We start from the raw sequence: 19,109 nt of genomic DNA on the forward strand, positions 1-19,109 counted from the left end.
ATCACAAAACAACTAAAGAAACTGGTGCAAATTGAGTCAATTTCTTTCAGTGGGAATATCAGTCAAGCTGACCATGTAAATATGGTTTTCAAGAGGAAATGAACATATTATCAGGAACACAACATATATTTAATTGTTTGACAAATACTTTTTTCTTATGATACTATTGCTGCTTCCCCAAATGTGCTATGAAATAATTTCTGATATTTAATATTTTTCTAGATTTTGTTCCATCATGCTTACCTAGAGCTATATAGTTATTATATTTTAAAGATAAAGGTTTTCCCTATCCAGTCATGTCCAACTGTAGAGGATGATGATCACCTCTGTTTCTTAGCCAAGAAAGCCAGCATTGTCCAAAGACACTTCTGTGGTCGTGTGGCCAGCATGATGATATGCTGAGGCGCACATAACATTGTTATCTTTCCACCATAGTATCAATTTATCTACTCGCATTTGCATGCTTTCAAACTGCTACGTTGGCAGGAGCTGGGCAAGTAACAAGAGCTCACCTTGTCTGCAGTGCTTGGGTCTTGAACCCAGATTTCCAGTTGACAAGCTCAATGCCATTAACCACTGAGCCATTGCTTCCCGTTATATTATATATATTGCGTCAACTGACCATTTGTTAGCATAAGACACTTTTTAAGTGAACAATCAATATTGACATTCTAAAAAGAATGATATAATTTCAGAGTCTTTTCAAAGTTTTTGTTCTTTACGCTTTTGCAGTCCTTCTTCCGCCTTTTGGGTGGAGGGCTTGCATCATACAGCTAGAATTTTGAGGTAGTTATTAGGTTGTAAAGTAATTAAGAACTATCTCCCACTGTGAAAATTCACAAGACAGTAATTATCATTTTACAAGGATAATATTTGGGATATCACTAAAAGCTATTAAAGAGTTTAATACATTAAAATCCGAAGTACAGCAACATAAAATTTTCATAGAAAATGTGACAATTAAAATATGTAAGGCTAAATGAGGATATTGCTTTCCCCCCCAATCTTTTATCTTTTATCTAGGTGCTGTATAATTAAACTGCAGAAATATCCCACTGTCTATTTCTTTTGCGTTTTAGAGAGGGGAGACAATAATTCTAAGAAATGAAAAGGAAGACCGAACACTGATGTTTATAAAAAACTAATCTATTAATTCATGTATGCCATTCAAAAGCTAGCTTTAAAAGATATATCCTACTAGGTTTCCATTAAAAAGTTACAGGCTATAATTGGAACCCAAGATAATTGGTGACTTTCAACAGCACGTTTGGGGAACATGGCTCTTTCACTCTTATATTGAGGGCTTATCAGTGGCAGAAAAACGTTAGTTGGATTTCAGCCAGTTTCTTTCAAGTATAGATCATTTATTTATTTGCAAACAGACATTTCTAAATGTTAGTATGCAAAAAGAAATCTATTTTTTAAAAAAGTAGTATACATACATGTTTAGCAGCATTCTTTAAAGAAGCAATGGTATTTTCTCGAATTTTAGCAAGTCTGAAAAGACCCACATATAAAGAAAATCAGTGCAAATACAAGTAAAACAGATATGATCTACAATATGTAAAGATTCATTTTGTCATGTTTTCCTGTTAAAATAGATATAAAATCTTATGCTACAGAATTTTCTGTTTTTTAAAAAAATATCAAAACCAAAAAAATTACTGTATTCAGTAATTCAAAAGTTATACACAGAGTTGATGATATTGCCACTATAAATATTTTATTACTATAAAATAAACATTACATACTCCAAAGTTTTAATTTATGAACTTAGTTGAGGAGTAAATATTTGGGGACAGCACTTTAGAATGTGTTGAATTGAAGTTCTAGTTTTTGCCTCTATAATTTAACTTTTCCCCTTCAGACAAATGAGGGGAACAAGGGATTTTATTTCATGCAGACTGTACAGGATCGAAGAATCCATTGTCCCCACCTTTCATACAGAAAGCTTCAATGTATGAATTTATAATTATAACTCAATCAGATGATCTTACTTAGTAGTAGTTGTAGAGTTCCCAGCGCCCCTATGGCCAACATCCAGTCCTGTTCTTGGTTTCCAGTATTTGGCATATGAAGCTTCCATATCACAGGAAAACCCATTAATTGGCTTAATAATTATATAGTCCACTATGGAAAGAGAGTAAATAGAATTGTTTTTCCGATTCTTCATTTTTAACAATTAAGCTACATTTCATTTAAATCCACTAGAAAGCAACCAAACTTCCCAAATCTAAACAAGAAAGATTCACTTATACTGATATCAATAATCATTAAATAGATCCTTGTTACTTTCATTGCATACAATGTTTGCCTTCTTTAAAATTGCCTCGGTGTTCTGGTGGAGTCATCAGATTATTATCCTCCCTTCCAGCATGCATGTAATTCTATCAAGTGCTAATCGAATCAGTATTTAAAAATCAAGTAGTGGGAAATGTTTTTAGCCTAAGTTCATATTTGCATTGCTACCATTTTTTTTTAAAGAAAATAAACATACCTCTAACTTTTCCTATTGTTTTTCGTGAACCTCTGTTCATAATGGGAAGCGTGAGAATACCAGCGCTCTTTCCTGATTCTCCAAGGGTGGAAGATAACAGACAAGCAGAGCCCACATGGCCTGGAATCTCATCTCCTTGGATAACGGTTTCACCAAGATCTTCCTACAATTACAAAATTAGGTATTTAAAGTTATTGTTTTGCTTATGCAAAAGGTGAAAGCATTTCCCTTAATATCAATCCCTAAAATTGGAAAGGTATTCCACAAGACAAGAAACAATGGATGGAAACTAACCAAGGAGAGAAGCAACCTAGAACTAAGGAGAAATTGCCTAATAGTGAAAACAATCAACCAGTCGAATGGCTTGCCTTCAGAGGTTTTGGGTACTCCATCACTGGAGGCTTTCAAGATGAGACTGGACAGTCATTTGTCTGAAATACTATGAGGTCTCCTGCTGAAGCAGGGACTAGATGACTTCCAAGGTTCCTTCCAACTCTGTTATTCTATGTTTAATTAAAGCCATTGTTATGTTTGATTTATAAATAACTCATCTTGTCACTATTTTTAAATCCCCATGCTAGATTTAGAGATTTAAAATAAGAATTTCTTGAAAAAGCTAGATGATCTGCCTAAGCTCTCTATATTTGGTAATATATTCAATACTTTTTAGAAGGGCTAATGAACTGTGGTGCTGATATTTAAGGCAAGAGAGATTTCTCATTAAAATAACACCATGATGTTTCCATTTGGATGCTAGGCCAAGGTATAGATAACATATTGCTGTCTGGACATTTTGATCCATTTAGATCCATAGCTCTATTCAGGAATAACCAGTGGTGGGGATTCAATTTTTTTAACAACCGGTTCTGTGGGCATGGCTTAGTTGGGGTGTGTGGCTTCGTGGTCATGTGACTGAGTGGGCGTGGCTTCGTGGTCATGTGACTGAGTGGGCGTGGCTAGCTGGTCATGTGACCGAGTGGGCGTGGCTATCTGCATAGGGACTACTCAGAGGGCTGAAAAAAGTCATTTCTGACTGGTCCTCGCACTTTTGACTGGTCCTCGCACTTATGACCATCCTCACATTTATGCCCGTTGCGGCATTCTTAACAACCGTGTCACTCATTTCACAACTGCTTCTCTTCATCATGGTGACAAGATAGGGCAAAAACGTAAAATGTGAGGACAGTCGTAAGTTCGAGGACTGGTCAAAAGTACGAGGACCAGTCAAAAATAACTTTTTCAGCCATCTAAGTAGTCCATATGCACAAAAGGACCACCCAGAGGGCTGAAAAAAGTGATTTCTGACAGGTCCTCGCACTTTTGACCAGTCTTCGCACTTGTGGGAGCCCCAGCCCTGTGGAATGAACTGACCCCGGAAATACGTAAGATCTCCGACCTCCGGGTGTTTCGCTGCGCACTGAAGACCCTGTTGTTCCGCCAGGCCGGGCTATCAACATAATAATTTTAATTTGGGGTATTTTAAATTTCTGGGATTTTAATTGGAGCCTAATTATTTAATGATTTTAAATTTTAATCGTTGTTTTGTTTTGTGTTTTTAAATAGGCTGTACACTGCCCTGAGTCCTTCGGGAGAAGGGCGGTATAGAAATAAAATTATGATGATGATGATGATGATGATGATGATGATGATGATGATGATGATGACTGGTCATCATTTATGCCCATTGTAGCATTCTTAACAACCATGTCACTCATTTCACAACTGCTTCTCTTCACCATGGTGACAAGATAGGGCAAAAACGTAAAATGTGAGGACAGTCGTAAGTTCGAGGACTGGTCAAAAGTGCAAGGACCAGTCAAAAATAACTTTTTCAGCCCTCTGAGTAGTCCATATGCATAAATGGATACAACAATAGAGAGGGATGAAGGAAGGGAAGGGAAATTAGAGTAGGAGTGAGGGTAAGAGAGGGAGTAAGAAAGGAGGAGAAGGAGAAAGAAAGAGGAAGTAGGGAGGAGAAGAAGAGGGGGGGAAAGAGAAAGTAAGAAGGAAAGAAAAGAAAAGAGAGAGGTGGTAGGTTTGAGGAGAAAGATTGCTGTACAATAAAAAAGATGAAAGGAAAGAAAGGCAACCCCAAACAAATATAAAGATATTAAGATAAAGAATGAATTGTTAAACTTTAAAGAATAAAAGAGAACAAATATGAATAAATAGCAATAATTAGAAACACACATACAAACATACAATGTATTTTCTTTGAAGAGAATATTTGGCCGGTTCACAAATTTAAACAGTGTTTAGTCATTTCAATTAAATTTATAATTTCTATATTTCCTTTTTGCCATATTTATTCCTCATCTATTTTTAAAAAAAACCAGTATTACCCTTCATCCTCATCTCTAATCTTAATCAAATTCAATTTTTCCCTTCTATTCTATATTATACCCCTTCTCATCTATTTTTATATCCATCCTCACATTGGTTAATTATGTAATATTACAGTTGTTTAATACAAATTCAACATTTTAATATAAATCAATTAGTTATATAACTATCTTTTTTGTATATTTATCAATATGAACATGAATATTCCAATTATTTCCATGCAATCCAATTTCTTACAAATCAATTAATTGTATTTACCAATAATAACAAACCAAATAATTTCCCCCATATATTCCTCCAAACCACAACTTAACCATTTCTGCTTTCCACACAATATACAATTAATAGTATCTCAATTATTACAATTCCCTAGTTAAATAGAGCTTTTTTTCTTTTGTGTTTTAAAATCTTGAACTCTCCTCTTTTGCCCTAAATTTCCCATTGTTTGCAGTTTTGCACCTACCTTTTATGGTGAGGAAAAAGAAAAAGAAATCTCTCTCTGCCTCGTTTTGTCACATTGCAGCAAAGACCTTGCTTTACTTTCAGTTTCGCTTTTCCAGCATAGCTAGGCTAGGGGGAAAAAAATCTGCTAGAGCACTCTTTGCAGATAGCAACAGAGTCCTGGCAAAACAGCTGAGAGCAAATCAGCTGAGAGTTGGGAGGCCGATCTAATCAACTTGTGCTAATTAACCGATGCTGAAGCTGAAGGGGCTGTTTTTTCTTGCTGTTTGCTTGCAAGGAGGTAAGTGCTGCGAGGCACAGGACAAAGGGTGGGGGCCACCCTCCTTGCCACTTAGCCCCTCCTGCTGCCCCCCTTGCCTCTTACTGCCCCCTAAGGCATTCCACCGCCCCCCCAGGGGGCGGTACCACCCACTTTGGCAACCACTGGCTTAACTACTTAACTACTTAACAACCGGTTCTACCGAAGTAGAATCCCACCACTGGGTCTACCCATTTATTTTTGCAGGCATTGGTCTACTCATTTGTTTTCTTTTAACACTGATCAGCTGTAGGGTGACCCTTTGAAGCCCTACGGCAGCTGCGAGGCCAATAAAATTATAAAAAAACACCAAACCGTTTGTTAAATTGTTGGCTCGCCCCGCCCCTCGCCCAGTGGTGCGGAGGGGCGGGGCAAGGGGCGAGGCGAGCCAGCAATTTAACAAACGGTTCGGCCAAATCGCCTAGAACCGGCAGAATCCCACCACTGGGCATAACCAACAGGTGACTGTGGAAGCTATAATTCCAAATATCTGAAGGATACTAAGTTGCATACTCCTACATCAATTTGAGGTTTGCTCTATGTTATAATGCACTGTTAGTAGAGACAAATATTAGTGAAACATAGAGGGAGACAGATCCTTCCAGTCCATAACATCTAAAAAGTATCAGGCTTCCTAGACACACTAAACAAGAACTTTAAATAAAAATTGTAGTTCAATTTAGGATGATTAATTCATGAGCAAATACTTAATTCTCTGTTAGAGCATATTTTAAAAAATGTCTGAACATCAACATTCATTAGTCATCAAAACAAAAGAACCAAGTTTTATACATAGCAAAGTCTTTACCTCAAAAAAGTCAAAGATTAATTCAAGGTTATCTGGTTCCATGGTCTGTATGGTATATTCTGTCCAGCGATCTGCCTGCAGACCATATCCACATTCAGGCTGAGAATGTCGAGATTTGTACTCAGTATCACTTATAAGTGAAATTTCTAACGTATTTGCCATTTTATGATGAAGCATAGGTAAAAGTCTGTCATCATTATCATCGTCGTCATCCTCTTCCTCCAAACCTTCAAGGGTGAGTTTCACTCTAAACAGAAAAAAAAAAAAGCTAAGTTTGATGCAGTATACAAGATTGATCAGCTGCCCAGCTGCCCTTCAAAGGTCAGCATGAAAAAAGTTATTACTCTTATACCTTACTTGATGTTTTTCTAGAAGCATTTCATTGGCCATTATGGAAAACAAGCTGAAAGAGACAAACTCCTGACAGATCCAAATGTGCTTTACACAAGACATCCAAAGTTACTCTAATAGTACATTTACTAAAAATGTACACTTTTTCCCTACGCTTATTAAAAAGTGAAGTATGATTATGCTTGTTCCAGAAGTTCAAGAGAATCAGTTTTAGAACTGTAACTAACTTCAATTCTCCCACTGAGAATTGATGTTGGCATTGATTTTACTATTGTTTCTCTGAAAATGTCCACACAAAGCCCCATACAAAAGATATGCATAGAACAACCATTGCATTATAAAAGCAAAGATAAGCACTTTAATAAACTGTAAATGTACTAAAATAACCATACCTAAATCTAGATTTTTTGAATTTTTTCTTTGTTATCGATACAGGTGGTTTTTCAGAAAAATGTAGCCGTAGCCTTATTTCTGTCTGACATGTCAGCCATCCGGAATCAACACTCTCCACATTATCTGACAAAACAACAAAAGTATTGTAAAATCATCTTGCTACATTATGAAATATCATTAAAACCCATCTAAATAAAACATCTGGGTACTTTATACTATGGATAAGCTGCGAGTTTTAGGTTAAAAAAATATAGCCATAAAGTTTGGCTTATCCACAGATGGGCTTAACCACAAGTATAGACAGTAAGTAAAAGGTACCTCTTTATTTTTGTAGACTAGCCTATCTGAGAATAAGCCAACCCTTCAACTGTAACTGAAAATCCATCCTAAGCTTATTTCTGCTGAATTAGTCAATATGGATCCAAATCAAAATACTTTTCGGTTGGCCCAATTTTAGCAACTATTACATGGAATACTAGTACAATTCAAGTTTGGATTTCCAAAATCAATCCTACACAGTAGAAAGGGGATTAATTTATGTTTTTTTTCTTGTAAACTGCTCCCTAGTCAAGTTAAAAGAAACACTGGAGGGAAAAAAGACACACTAATACATACTCATCCCAGCATTACCAGCAGCATTAAGTGTGGTAGTATTGGCTCTAAATTAAATTGGATGAATTTTGCAGAAGGTAGAAGGAACTACTGCAGAGATAGAATTTATCAGAGCTTTTGTTCCTATTATAGGGCTTCCTACTGTTAATTTACCTATAGGAAGGATTCTTTTGAGTTATATTTTAACATAATTAGAATTGAATTTTAAAAGTAGAAATCCAAGTTATTCCTATAAACAATGTGGTAGTGTGCGTTGAAAGGATCAATGTAACTGCTGTGAATGGTTTTGTTGGTTGTCTCCAAATTTTCTGGGTATTGGCTAACTCAGGGTATCAAATGGCCCAGTCTACCCAATGCAAAGAGGAAACATGCCAGCAGTTTGGGGAGTGGTGTCAAGCTGGCCACGCCCAGTGAGTGGCGTCAAGCTGGCCATGCCCACCTAGTCAGCCACATACCCCGGGGCCCCCGAGGTCAACCACAGTCCTGATGCGGCCCTCAATGAAATAGAGTTTGACAACCCTGGGCTAACTGAAGACATCTCCACTGTGGATGACTGCCGTGCAGGATAAAGAACTGGCAAGCAGATCAGTTCTTTGGAATCTCTCCAGATAGGAAGAAAATAGGAGAGCACCTCTGTCTGGCAGCTTCTTGTGAGGAGACCTTACACTAGTGGTCTCCCATGGATTTGAGTGCCAGAAGCCAAGGGAGGCAACATCTTTGCTCCTGGTTTATCTGGATAAGCCAGATAAACTCATTTTTTAATCACATTTGGAAATGTTCAATTCAACTATTTTATCGATATTAAAGAACTTCAAAATCTGACCCCTGGTGAGTCTTATCTTCTTTGAATTAAAGGAGTTTAAACAGTAATTTAAAAGTTTAAAATATATAATTGGCAAAAAGCAAAAAAAATATTTTTTTTTAATTTAAATTTTAAATGGATTGGGAGACTACAGAGATTTGGAATATTTGTTATTTTGCTGTAAGATTTGAAAACAATTATATAATTAAATAATATACTCATGGGAAATGACTGAAACAGAAGTAAACTTGTATTAGGAACTGAGGCTTGATGAAGGTTGCAAATGAGCACTAGAGGAAACTGAAGGACCAGGCAGAAAACAGTTATAAAGCCAAGCCAGCTATAACTTTTACTTATCTTAAAATAATCCTTCAAAAAATGGGCTGATATATTAATAACTAATATCTCAGAAATGATACAGATTTTAATGTTAAACATTTAGAAGATGAAAAAATTTAATTAAAAAAAATTACCTGACACACACATTATACAATTTTGAAAGCATGGAAGACAACAAAATTGAGATTTCCAAAAATGGGAATACAAAAAACAAATCAAGAAAAGAATCTGGGCATGGAATGGGTGTGACAAGAAATTCCAAAGTAGGCTGGTGAAAGCTTTAAAGGTTCCTTTTGAATGCCAAAGACTCCTTTGATGAAAGATCAGATACTGTAATGCCATTGGAATGATTTAAAGGGCAAAATTATGAAAAGCAAAAATAAGAAACATAAACTTGGACTATTTGATCAGGGTAAACTATTAGTTTGATATTTTTGGTAATTCTAATGGATCTTTTGCTGAATCATTTCTCTCCCTGAAAAGATGATTTGTGGACTATAAATAATATAAATTAGGCTATAGTAAGAAGTTACTTTATTCATAATTTTAAAACAGTGAAGTTACTATATTAGCTGAGAGTCGATGTGGTAAAAAAGATGGAAGCCATTTCTTTATTGTCTGTTTTTAGTTTTATTTTCTCCTTTTTTCTTTCCTCTGCATTTCTGAACATCTTTTATTTTTCTTGTTTCTTCTAGTTTAGTTTTATTACATTTTATTATGTTTACTAAAACTTCAGTAATTTTTTCGTTTAAAAAATTGAATATTTCCAAGTCACATAGCTTAGGAGTATGCACTTGAATAGACCAGTGCAACTGCTGTGAAGTGTTTTGTTGGTTCTCTGCAAGTAGGCACATGTTTATGCATGGCTACTTCAACTTTTGCAGTCAAGATGAAAGTGTCTCTGCATGCCCATTTACTGTAAGAAACTAGGAATTCTTACAAGCAGCCAGATCAAGCCTTTCATAAACTTAAGAAATGATGCTTTGCTTGAGTCACCAGGCTTTCAAATGCTTTCCACAGCCTTAAAAATCAATAAGGTTACACGTTTCTTTGTGGCACATTAAAAATGAAAATTTAGTAAAAGATTTTTGGAGGGGCTTTCAGGGCTTTGGAAGATTCTACTGCTCTGTCATTCAAATTATTTAAAAGCATTTTTTCATTTAAAGTGCAACATCTTATTACTAGTGTGTTTACATATTACATATTAACATTTTAAAGTTAAAACCACTTACCAAAGACTCCAAAGAATCCATCATCAATGGAAATATTATCTAGAATTAAAAGAACAGTGTGTGAGAATAGTTCACATTCACAGATTATAATTTAATTGTTAGGTTAGGCAGCAATACTATACACTTGCCAAGGAGTAAATCCTTTGGATTTAAGCAACTTATTTCTGATTAGACAACTAGCAGTTTACACAATTAACAATACCTCTAATTCAGCACTATTTCCAACAGTTCATTTAAATAGGAAGATACTAAGTAACTTTACTGCAACCTAAAAAATACTGCTTAGCTTTGTTTACTGCTAAATGTGTCTTAAAACATCCTTAGAAGGATGTTATTTCTTTCCATCCAAGTTATCTAAAATATGAAAACAATATGTCATCAACTTGACAATGTATCATATATTACTAATGGAATGAATCAGAAGATGGTATCAGCTAAGAAGATAAAATATCTCATTTGCTACTTGTTTATCATTTAAATATTTTATTAAATGTTTTTTCTTTTCAAACATTAGTTTTCACATGCTACAGAAATGTAAATAATGAATTCTTTAAATATACAATAAACTCAATTATATAAGTTTTTGAAAATAAAACTTTGACATATTGATAGCTATATTTAACCCTCCCTTAAATTTTAAATTATAAATATTTATTATTTATCTCTCAATGTGAGAACAAGACACATTTCTTCCAGTATTACAAAGAAAATTCTGTTTAGAATAATAATAATCCCTTTCATAGATAATAATGCATTTTTCTATTTGATTATTTTCTCCAAGATTGGAAGGGTAAATAAAAAAAACTTTAATACTAGCTGGAAAGTATCACAAATATTTTTTCTAAAATGTGTGCAAGTTGAGTCACTGGTACCTAGAGTCTTAGTCTAAATATTTTGATTATAATAAGTTACTAATTTACCTTTAAAGGCAGTTGAAAGTTATTTATCATGTTGTGTCACAAAGAGTCTACCTGAATTTAAGATGTTATCTATGCTTGAACAGGATGGAATCTAGACTATCAGAGAATGAAAAAAACTTTTATTACTGAAGGACATAAATCTCTGATTATTTAACTAAAAAAATGAATCAATAAGCCAAAGTAACTTATGACAGGCTTGTTTTTAATCAGAAAGCCAGAAAACGAAAGTAAGCAGCAGATAACATGTACAACAGATAACATGTATATCTACTCAGACTTTGACTTGTCCTGTGTAAACACACGCACAGCTATAGCCTAAGACTATCAACCTAGGTTTAATAATTTGAAGCCTTATTTTTTTTAAGAAATGGAAATTACTTTTGAGCAATACATTTAGATTGAAAGAGAAATGATGTCTGTCAATTATAATAGAGGTGTAGCATGAAAAGGCCGGTGACAATATTTTCAGGTTCATTGAAAACAAGCTACTTCATAAAATCACCTTTTTAATGGAGGCAAAAGACCAAATTATACCAGGTTTCCAGTTGCATTGTTTCTCCTAAATTAACGAAAGGTATATGATTTATACTTACAGTAATCCATGCTTATTTTAAAACCTGTTTTATTCATGTGTATGTTTAGCAAAATATAGGAGACAAAGAATGTCTTGCTTCTGAGGTCATTGTTCTCTTTTAAGAAAATTTAATTCGTATTTAAATGTCGACTTACCAGTAACAATTTGTATTTTCTATCACTCAGGCATGATTTTTAAAAATATCAGCATGGACTTTCAATCTCAAAGCATAATTTATCAATAGTATTTCAATGTCTTTAAAAATGAACTTAAGAGTTCACAACTTCCTTTCCTTTCTGTGAGATGAGTAAGATTCAGTGTACTGAATCTCCAAACCATAATATGCCTGTGTTAGGATGATCCCCCACACATTTTCCTAGCTTCTAGATTGAAGGTAAGAGAGCTGGGATCCAACCATGCCATGCCTTAAAACCCAGATGTGCAATCACAAATTTTGGCAATGAAAACCTGTGGACACCTGATAAAAATGGACTCATGATAATACTATTCGTAAGTCTTCTATCATATAAATTCATTTTTCAAAATTTGTGAAAACAGTTCTCATATTGGCTCAATGGAGGATCCCTTTGTAGTGGAAGATTAATGTTAATCCTACAAAATAACATCAACCCAATTAAACCATTTTGTAACATTAGTAATCTTATGCATATGTTTCAAACAGATGCAGTTGATGCCCATACCTAAAGGGGTTATTGATCGTGCTGGTAGATGAGTCTCCCACTTGTGAATTATGACTTGGCATGGACCATCGATAGTCTGTAATTTAAAAGTTAAATGTCTGCAATAATTTTTGTTAAATTAATGTTTATCTGCGATGCCATTTACATTCTTTCATGAGCCAAATTTGCTTGTACATCATTTGAAGTACAAAGACTGTCCTCAATTTATACCGTGTTTATTATAATAATTGATGCTACTATGATAACATTAGCCCATTGTAAATTCAAAATCCAATCTATTATATTTCCAGACAAAGAATGGTATCGGTGGATTCTGATGGTAGCTTTTTACCATATTTCCCATATATATTCATTCATCCTTATCTCTTGTAAAATCTGCATATTTCAGCCATTCAAAGGCTAGATTGAACATGTGAAAATCTAAAGATGGCTAGTGGGTATAATCCCATTCAAACATACCCTTCTACCATAAATCATATAAATAGGCTTCTTATAAAATGGAAGCCCAGACTGGGAATAATAGAATTCTCTTAACATACAGTAGTTTAGGACAACATTCTTTCTAGACTATGATTATGAAGTATGGATACTTCATACTTATGAATAGGATTTTATTTTCATATGATAGTTTTGCAGGAAATCACAAATTATGCAGGTATTGCAGCCTCTGTAATTATTAATTAGGCTAAAAGTGTATATAACGTCACATGATCAAAATTCAGATCTTAGCAACTGATTCATATTTATGACCATTGCAGTGTCACTGGGTCACTTGATCCCCTTTTGCCACCTTCTGACAAGCAAAGTCAATGGGGAAGCCAGATTCACTTAATGACCGTGTGACTAACTTAACAATTGCAGTGATTTGCTTAACAACTGTGGCAAGAAAGGTTGTAAAATGGGGCAAAACTCACTTAACAAATGTCTCACAACATAAATTTCGGGTTCAATTGTGATCGTAAGTCAAGGACTGCCTGTATTTGTTTGAAAAGTATCAACACTGCTCAGCTGCTCTTTATAGATTTTTCTAAAATTATACTTTAAAGCATAATCTGTCCAAAGTCCAGTTAAACTTTAAATTTCCTTCTTCCTACCCCAACAATATTATTTACATATATCTTTAAGATCTATTTGAACTAGCAAAGTGTTATTTTTTTAGGAAGACAAACACTATATATTTTAATTTAAATATATTTTTTGAAAAGGAATTAAGTAAGCCACCGATCCAGGTTTGCCATTATGTAAAGTGGGGGGAGGCAATGATGCTGCTTTGATTGCAGACTCCCAAGAAATGTAGTATTTGAGAAGACAATAAATCTGGATCATGAAATGAATTTAGATTGACCATTTCTGTTTAGTATTTAAAAGCAAGGCCACCTGGAGAATATAAAACAATTAAGTAAACAACAGTTCAACTGGTAAGCCGATTTTGTTGCTGAAGAGAATAGTCCGAACCTGTGAAGTTCTAGCCAGAGTGACCTTAAACTTCAGGACAGATCAGATGACAGACGTCTTGCTATGAAAGGGTGAATATATAAGCATACAGCCAAATCAAGCACTAAATGGTTTTATTAAGAGATCTGACCATCATCAAAATGACCTTGAAACTAAATCATCCTATAAATTAGTAGCAACAGAAAGCAGGAAAAGACAAATGTACTGCATCTGACTGTTAGGAAAATCTGGTATGGGGTAGCATCCTTTTGGAGATGGAATGTTAGCCAGAATATACTATCTAATTATACAGCAGTGTCTTAGTAATATATATCTATTAATCTAGAAATCCTGTCCCTGGGTGGAACATTAACTCTACGCATATGGCGTAACATCCCATATTCAGTATTTTATATAGCTCATGTTATTTATTTTGGTAGAAGCAACTAAATATTTATTTTCTTTTCTATGATAAAGTTTGTTTAGGAGTTTTATTAAAAACTACCAGAGAATTCATAGGGCTAGCACTTAAAGCTTTAATAGAAAGAGAATTGAATCATAGATGAGATAATTCATGGACACTGTCATATGTATTAGTGAATTACTTCACCGAGGTCCTCCACAAGGTCACTGTATAATTATCAGATAACAGACAAAGCACTGATCTGCTAGGAGAATAATTTTACAAAACAGAAGGCCTGGTCTGGCCAAAGAAACCTGGCATTGTAAATTATTTCCTTCCAATTACGTGGAAGGTGGCACAAAAGCTATGGAAAACTATTCTTACGTCTGTGGTTGAGTATCTACAGTATGCCAGCAGGGATTTTCTATCACCCAGTTCTTTACATATAGGACTGATTTTCAGCATAGTTCCCATTGAAAGCAGAATATGTTTTAGAGTAAAAGCTACTTAAATAAACAAACACTTAAAATGCTGGTGAATTTGAATTACTGACACAATCATCTGCTGAGATTTTACAAATTAAACTTTTATGATCACTTGTATTCCTGAATTATTAGACACTGTACTCATACAATTTATTAAATGTTTGTATTAAGCATGCCCATGGTCAAACAACATATTTCAAATTAAAATAATTAAAAGTAGAAGATACATTTTAACTGATATATGGAAGTATTTTGGGCACATTATAGTCCTAATCAACAAAAATTACAATAATGGGATAAACATCCCAAATGAAAAACAGTAAAAAGGACATGCAAATAACTGTGTCTAGTGAGGCTTCAGTTTTCAAATGAACACTCAGAGATGCCAGGAAGGAGATAACTTCCATTGTTCAAGTCAAAACTTACAAAATAAACAGTTTAAGAAACAAATAATAATAAAAACAAGTTCAAATTGACAAAATCATTGTAGATGGGGTTTTTGGTTGGTTTAAGAAACAGGAAGACCTCATCTCAAAACAAGGGGAAAAAAAGCACCATTTATAGATTTCTCAAGATGCTCGAGCCAGAGAGGGAGGGTATGACATATATAGTTTCATTTTTGTTAAAAGTAAAAATTGGATTCCTGCTTGTCATAATAAAAGTAAAAAGGGTTCTTAGCCCATATCTAGTATTCTGCCAGCCATGTGTATTTACACTAGTTTTTTAATAGCTGTTTTTTTTTACTATATGCTAATGAATCAGTGTTTCTTAAGTATCCCAAGTAGGTGCTTTTCTGTCAAGCAAGGTTCTTGAAACATTAATCAAATGTGAATCAGTTTTTAAATATGGTAGCAAGAAAGTGAGAGAAAAGTTGAACCATTTGGCAATGTTTGAATAATTCAATTTAATCCAAGGCACTGTAATCTAGTACATATATCATCATCTCTTGGCAAATCAGCCTGCTCTTACTAATATTCCAAGAGTATTATGTCAGTATCCAAAATATTTGAGACTACGGGTCATTTAATAAGTTACTGTAACAAAAAAATATGGCACTTTCACAATCTCTAATGATTAAATCCAAAAGCAAACTGCTGTTTTCTTTTCTTACTGCCATTCTAACCACAAATTAGGAAATCAAACTTCAACATGTAAAAGTGTTATTATCAATTTTAGAAATTTGGTAGTTTCCAAATACAATTCATGAAAAATTTAGAGATTTCCAATCTCTTCTTCTAGAGGTCTCAAAAAAACCCCAAAACCAATTGACCTTAATACTTAAAATGTCAAATAGTATATGGAAGTAAGCCTGCATCAGTTGCTGTACTTCCAATTTTTATTTCATGTACTTTAAAATCATATTCAATTCCTGTGTTTCTAATACATTAAAAAATATCTGAATTTTATCTTAATTCAGTTCTAAATGTAGGCAGTTTCTCAGCTCAAGATTAAGGAATATGAAACATCTGAGAAATATTGAGTAGATAAAATTGCTAAAAATAGATATACAGCAAAAATAGTTTATAAAAGCACTATCCTATCATTAATCCAATTCACAGGATGCATTCATTTTTCATTGAATTGCAATCACACTAAACTCTATTTTTTCATCCTTCTCTCTCATTTATTTTCACCTTGCTTGTACTGTATCCCCACATTGAAACAATATATACTTCACTGCAATATATCCTTTCCCACCAACTCCATCCATTGTTAAACCTTTGTTGGCAACCAGGTTCATGATGGCCCTTGTACGGATTCTTTATGTATGTTTCTACTCTGCTATTCCATAAAATGTATACTTACCACAGAAGCCTCTGCATCACACGGTACTTATAGCGTGCACGATACAGAGTACCTACTCAAAGGAAACACACTCACCAATACATACTGTGAAGTTTGCATGTATTATAAGGGGGTATATCTTATTACATTAGATCTACCAATGTTTAAATGGTTTTAATGGTTATCTTTTCATTTATACTGTAAGTGATTAACAAAATTATGATGATTCTGGATTGGTTTGGCAAGAGTTCTAACTTATGGATTTCCTGCCTCCTCTATGTTATTATCTACTTCTAGCATGTCCTTCAAACAGGACTTCTATTTTCTATTATGAAAAAAGTTGTGAGTGCCATATTTAATGCTTTATATTCAAATGTAAATTATCAGCAACAAGGTGTTTTGAAGGTACCATTAAGTTTGATATTTTTTCTTAGGCTATTTATGCTCTACACAGAAAGCAGATGAATAAGACAAGCATAGAATATACTACTTCTGTGCATTCATCACAAGTATTTATTTGGATCAATGTACATGGGTTGAGAAGACTAGATCAATTGTCTTTGCTATCTATACAGAAAAATGCATGCATTTCTTTTGCCATACAGATTTTATGCTTATCCAAAATACTTTTTGTGTAAAAAATGTGGATTTAAAAAGAGTCTGCTGTCAGGATATTTGAATTTCATTAGTTGACTATTAAGTACAGACACCCGCAGAGTTATGCAAGACTTGACTTATATAAATTTGATTTGGAACAAATGTCTTTATAAGCCATATGTAAAGTTTTTAAGGTTTGAAAATTAATTAGCAATTAAGTCCCTCATTATCCACCACCAAAATTCCAACCTCAGATTCCTGTGAATATACTTCAGTTTTTGGACAGTTGGTGCAATTCTGACTTGTTCAAAAATTGAATTAGACAATATTTTTTGAATAGCTATATAAGTCAGGAAGTGCCTGTAAATTACTTTATTTTAAACACGTTACCATCAATTAGCCAAGACGTTTAATTGAAGTTCATGGGTGTATACATACCTTGGGTTCTAAGAAACTTCCTTGAAAATATCGATATGTAATATTCTTTCCTCTGGGGAGATCAACCGTAGCTTTCCACAGCAGACTGCAGAAAAATATTTTTTAAAAAAATACAGGAAAGTTAAATAACAACACATAAAAATCACTGGCTGTGTAAGGGTATATACAAATGCATGCACAACAGGATTTAAAAACCTTTCTACTCCCTTTTCCTTTGACCATAGCTTTTAATTACCTTCATAGGTTAAAGAGAACATAAAAATTATCCCAGTACCCTAGCACATTATTCAGGATTTTTAAAAAGAGACATTTCTCAAGTGTTTTCATACAAAGTTGCTTGCATGTTCTAGTAAAGCTCCCAAATAGTGAAAAAAGAAGCTGTTTACATTTTGAAAAGAAACATGAAATCTAATGAACATGAAAGTGTTTTCCTGATAACAATCTTGACCTTCACAATATTTTGTTACTAAACATAAACTAAGAATGGTCAATATATAACTCTTGGATCCATTTCAAAAGTCCTCTGAAAATGACTCAGTCTTAGGAAAAACAATGTATTTTCCCAAGCAGGCTACTGTACTGCATTGAAAGGTGTAGAGAAAATTTTTAAAAAGCATGTGCAGTTGTGCATCAACTACCAACTAGAATATATTTCCCAATTAGAGATTAACTTTATGAGAATGTAACTTATTCAAAGGCTTCATTTATGACAATAATACTGAGTATTTAACAACTACCCCAATGTTGTATTAACTGGGCTGATGAATTCCTACAAGCACCCAGGCTATAATACAATTTATTATAATATAATCACGTCTAAGCAAATGAGCAGAATAATATCTCCACTCACTTGGACTGAGAGAAAAAACATTTCATGCTGAAAATTAATTGTAAAGTTCAAATTTTTGCAAAATAGCATTTCTTACTCCCCCAATCATGAAAGCTAGTTAGGTAAAATGAGGACAATAGTAATGCAAAAGAAAATATGAAATTAACAGTAAGGCCACATTGGAAAGGTGTGCTTTTTGGTAATATAATGATTAGTTGGGATGCCCTGCTAATCCACAGTGGGCTGAACTACTGTTCTCCCATCAACATGGTCCGTTAGTACAGTGCTAAGAAAACATGTGGGCCATGGGAAACATTTCACCTTATTCCATCAAAGGTATCTCTCTTATACCTTCCAGCCGCTGGCATTAGCTGGCAGAGTTAATGTAGGCTTATTGTGGTTCTTTCCTTCCTCTTTACCAACTTCTGTTATTTCTTAGTAATTACAAACAACTAATTTCCAAAATTAGTTGCATACATGTGAAATTTCAATTTATAATAAAGGTAACAGAGAGATGTACTTAGAAATTTAACATGAGGGTTCCGGTTGGCGCTGCGGCGATTCAGACAGGGAAATAGCGGGGCTCCCCTCGGACGGCCGAGAGGAACGGGCAGGTTCCTCGGAGCGGAGGATTGCCCTCTGCATCGGTGGGAGTGGCAGCATGGCGGCTGCCCCAAAGCTGCGGCAACCGGGACAAGCAAGAGCCTTGATAGTACAGTGGTCTAAGCACCCTGTTATTAACACAGCTGCCTGCAATTACTGCTGGTTCGAATCTCTCCAAGGCTCAAGGTTGACTCAGCCTTCCA

At 34.4% G+C, this 19,109-nt stretch overlaps 1 protein-coding gene across 5 annotated transcripts in view; it reads right to left on the reverse strand.

Annotated features, from left to right (window-relative positions):
• Positions 1 to 19,109, reverse strand: part of GPCPD1 (glycerophosphocholine phosphodiesterase 1) — a 53,898-nt gene that overhangs the window by 19,260 nt on the left and 15,529 nt on the right. For 4 of the 5 annotated variants that reach the window (XM_070933049.1, XM_070933048.1, XM_070933050.1 and 1 more), the window contains 8 exons: positions 17,475 to 17,559; positions 12,333 to 12,408; positions 10,138 to 10,176; positions 7,152 to 7,275; positions 6,409 to 6,655; positions 2,498 to 2,660; positions 1,998 to 2,130; positions 1,443 to 1,497 (listed from right to left, as the gene is read on the reverse strand). In XM_070933049.1, the coding sequence (XP_070789150.1) occupies positions 1,443 to 1,497; positions 1,998 to 2,130; positions 2,498 to 2,660; positions 6,409 to 6,655; positions 7,152 to 7,275; positions 10,138 to 10,176; positions 12,333 to 12,408; positions 17,475 to 17,559 (922 nt within the window). Of the gene's footprint in view, positions 1 to 1,442; positions 1,498 to 1,997; positions 2,131 to 2,497; positions 2,661 to 6,408; positions 6,656 to 7,151; positions 7,276 to 10,137; positions 10,177 to 12,332; positions 12,409 to 17,474; positions 17,560 to 19,109 lie in introns of those variants that run through there. The other variant, XM_070933052.1, reaches the window with a different exon arrangement.

The sequence above is a fragment of the Pituophis catenifer genome, unplaced genomic scaffold, assembly GCF_029215685.1.
Source record: "Pituophis catenifer annectens isolate HBS135680 unplaced genomic scaffold, rPitCat1.0.hap2 SCAF_1, whole genome shotgun sequence".
Classification (NCBI taxonomy): domain Eukaryota; kingdom Metazoa; phylum Chordata; class Lepidosauria; order Squamata; family Colubridae; genus Pituophis; species Pituophis catenifer.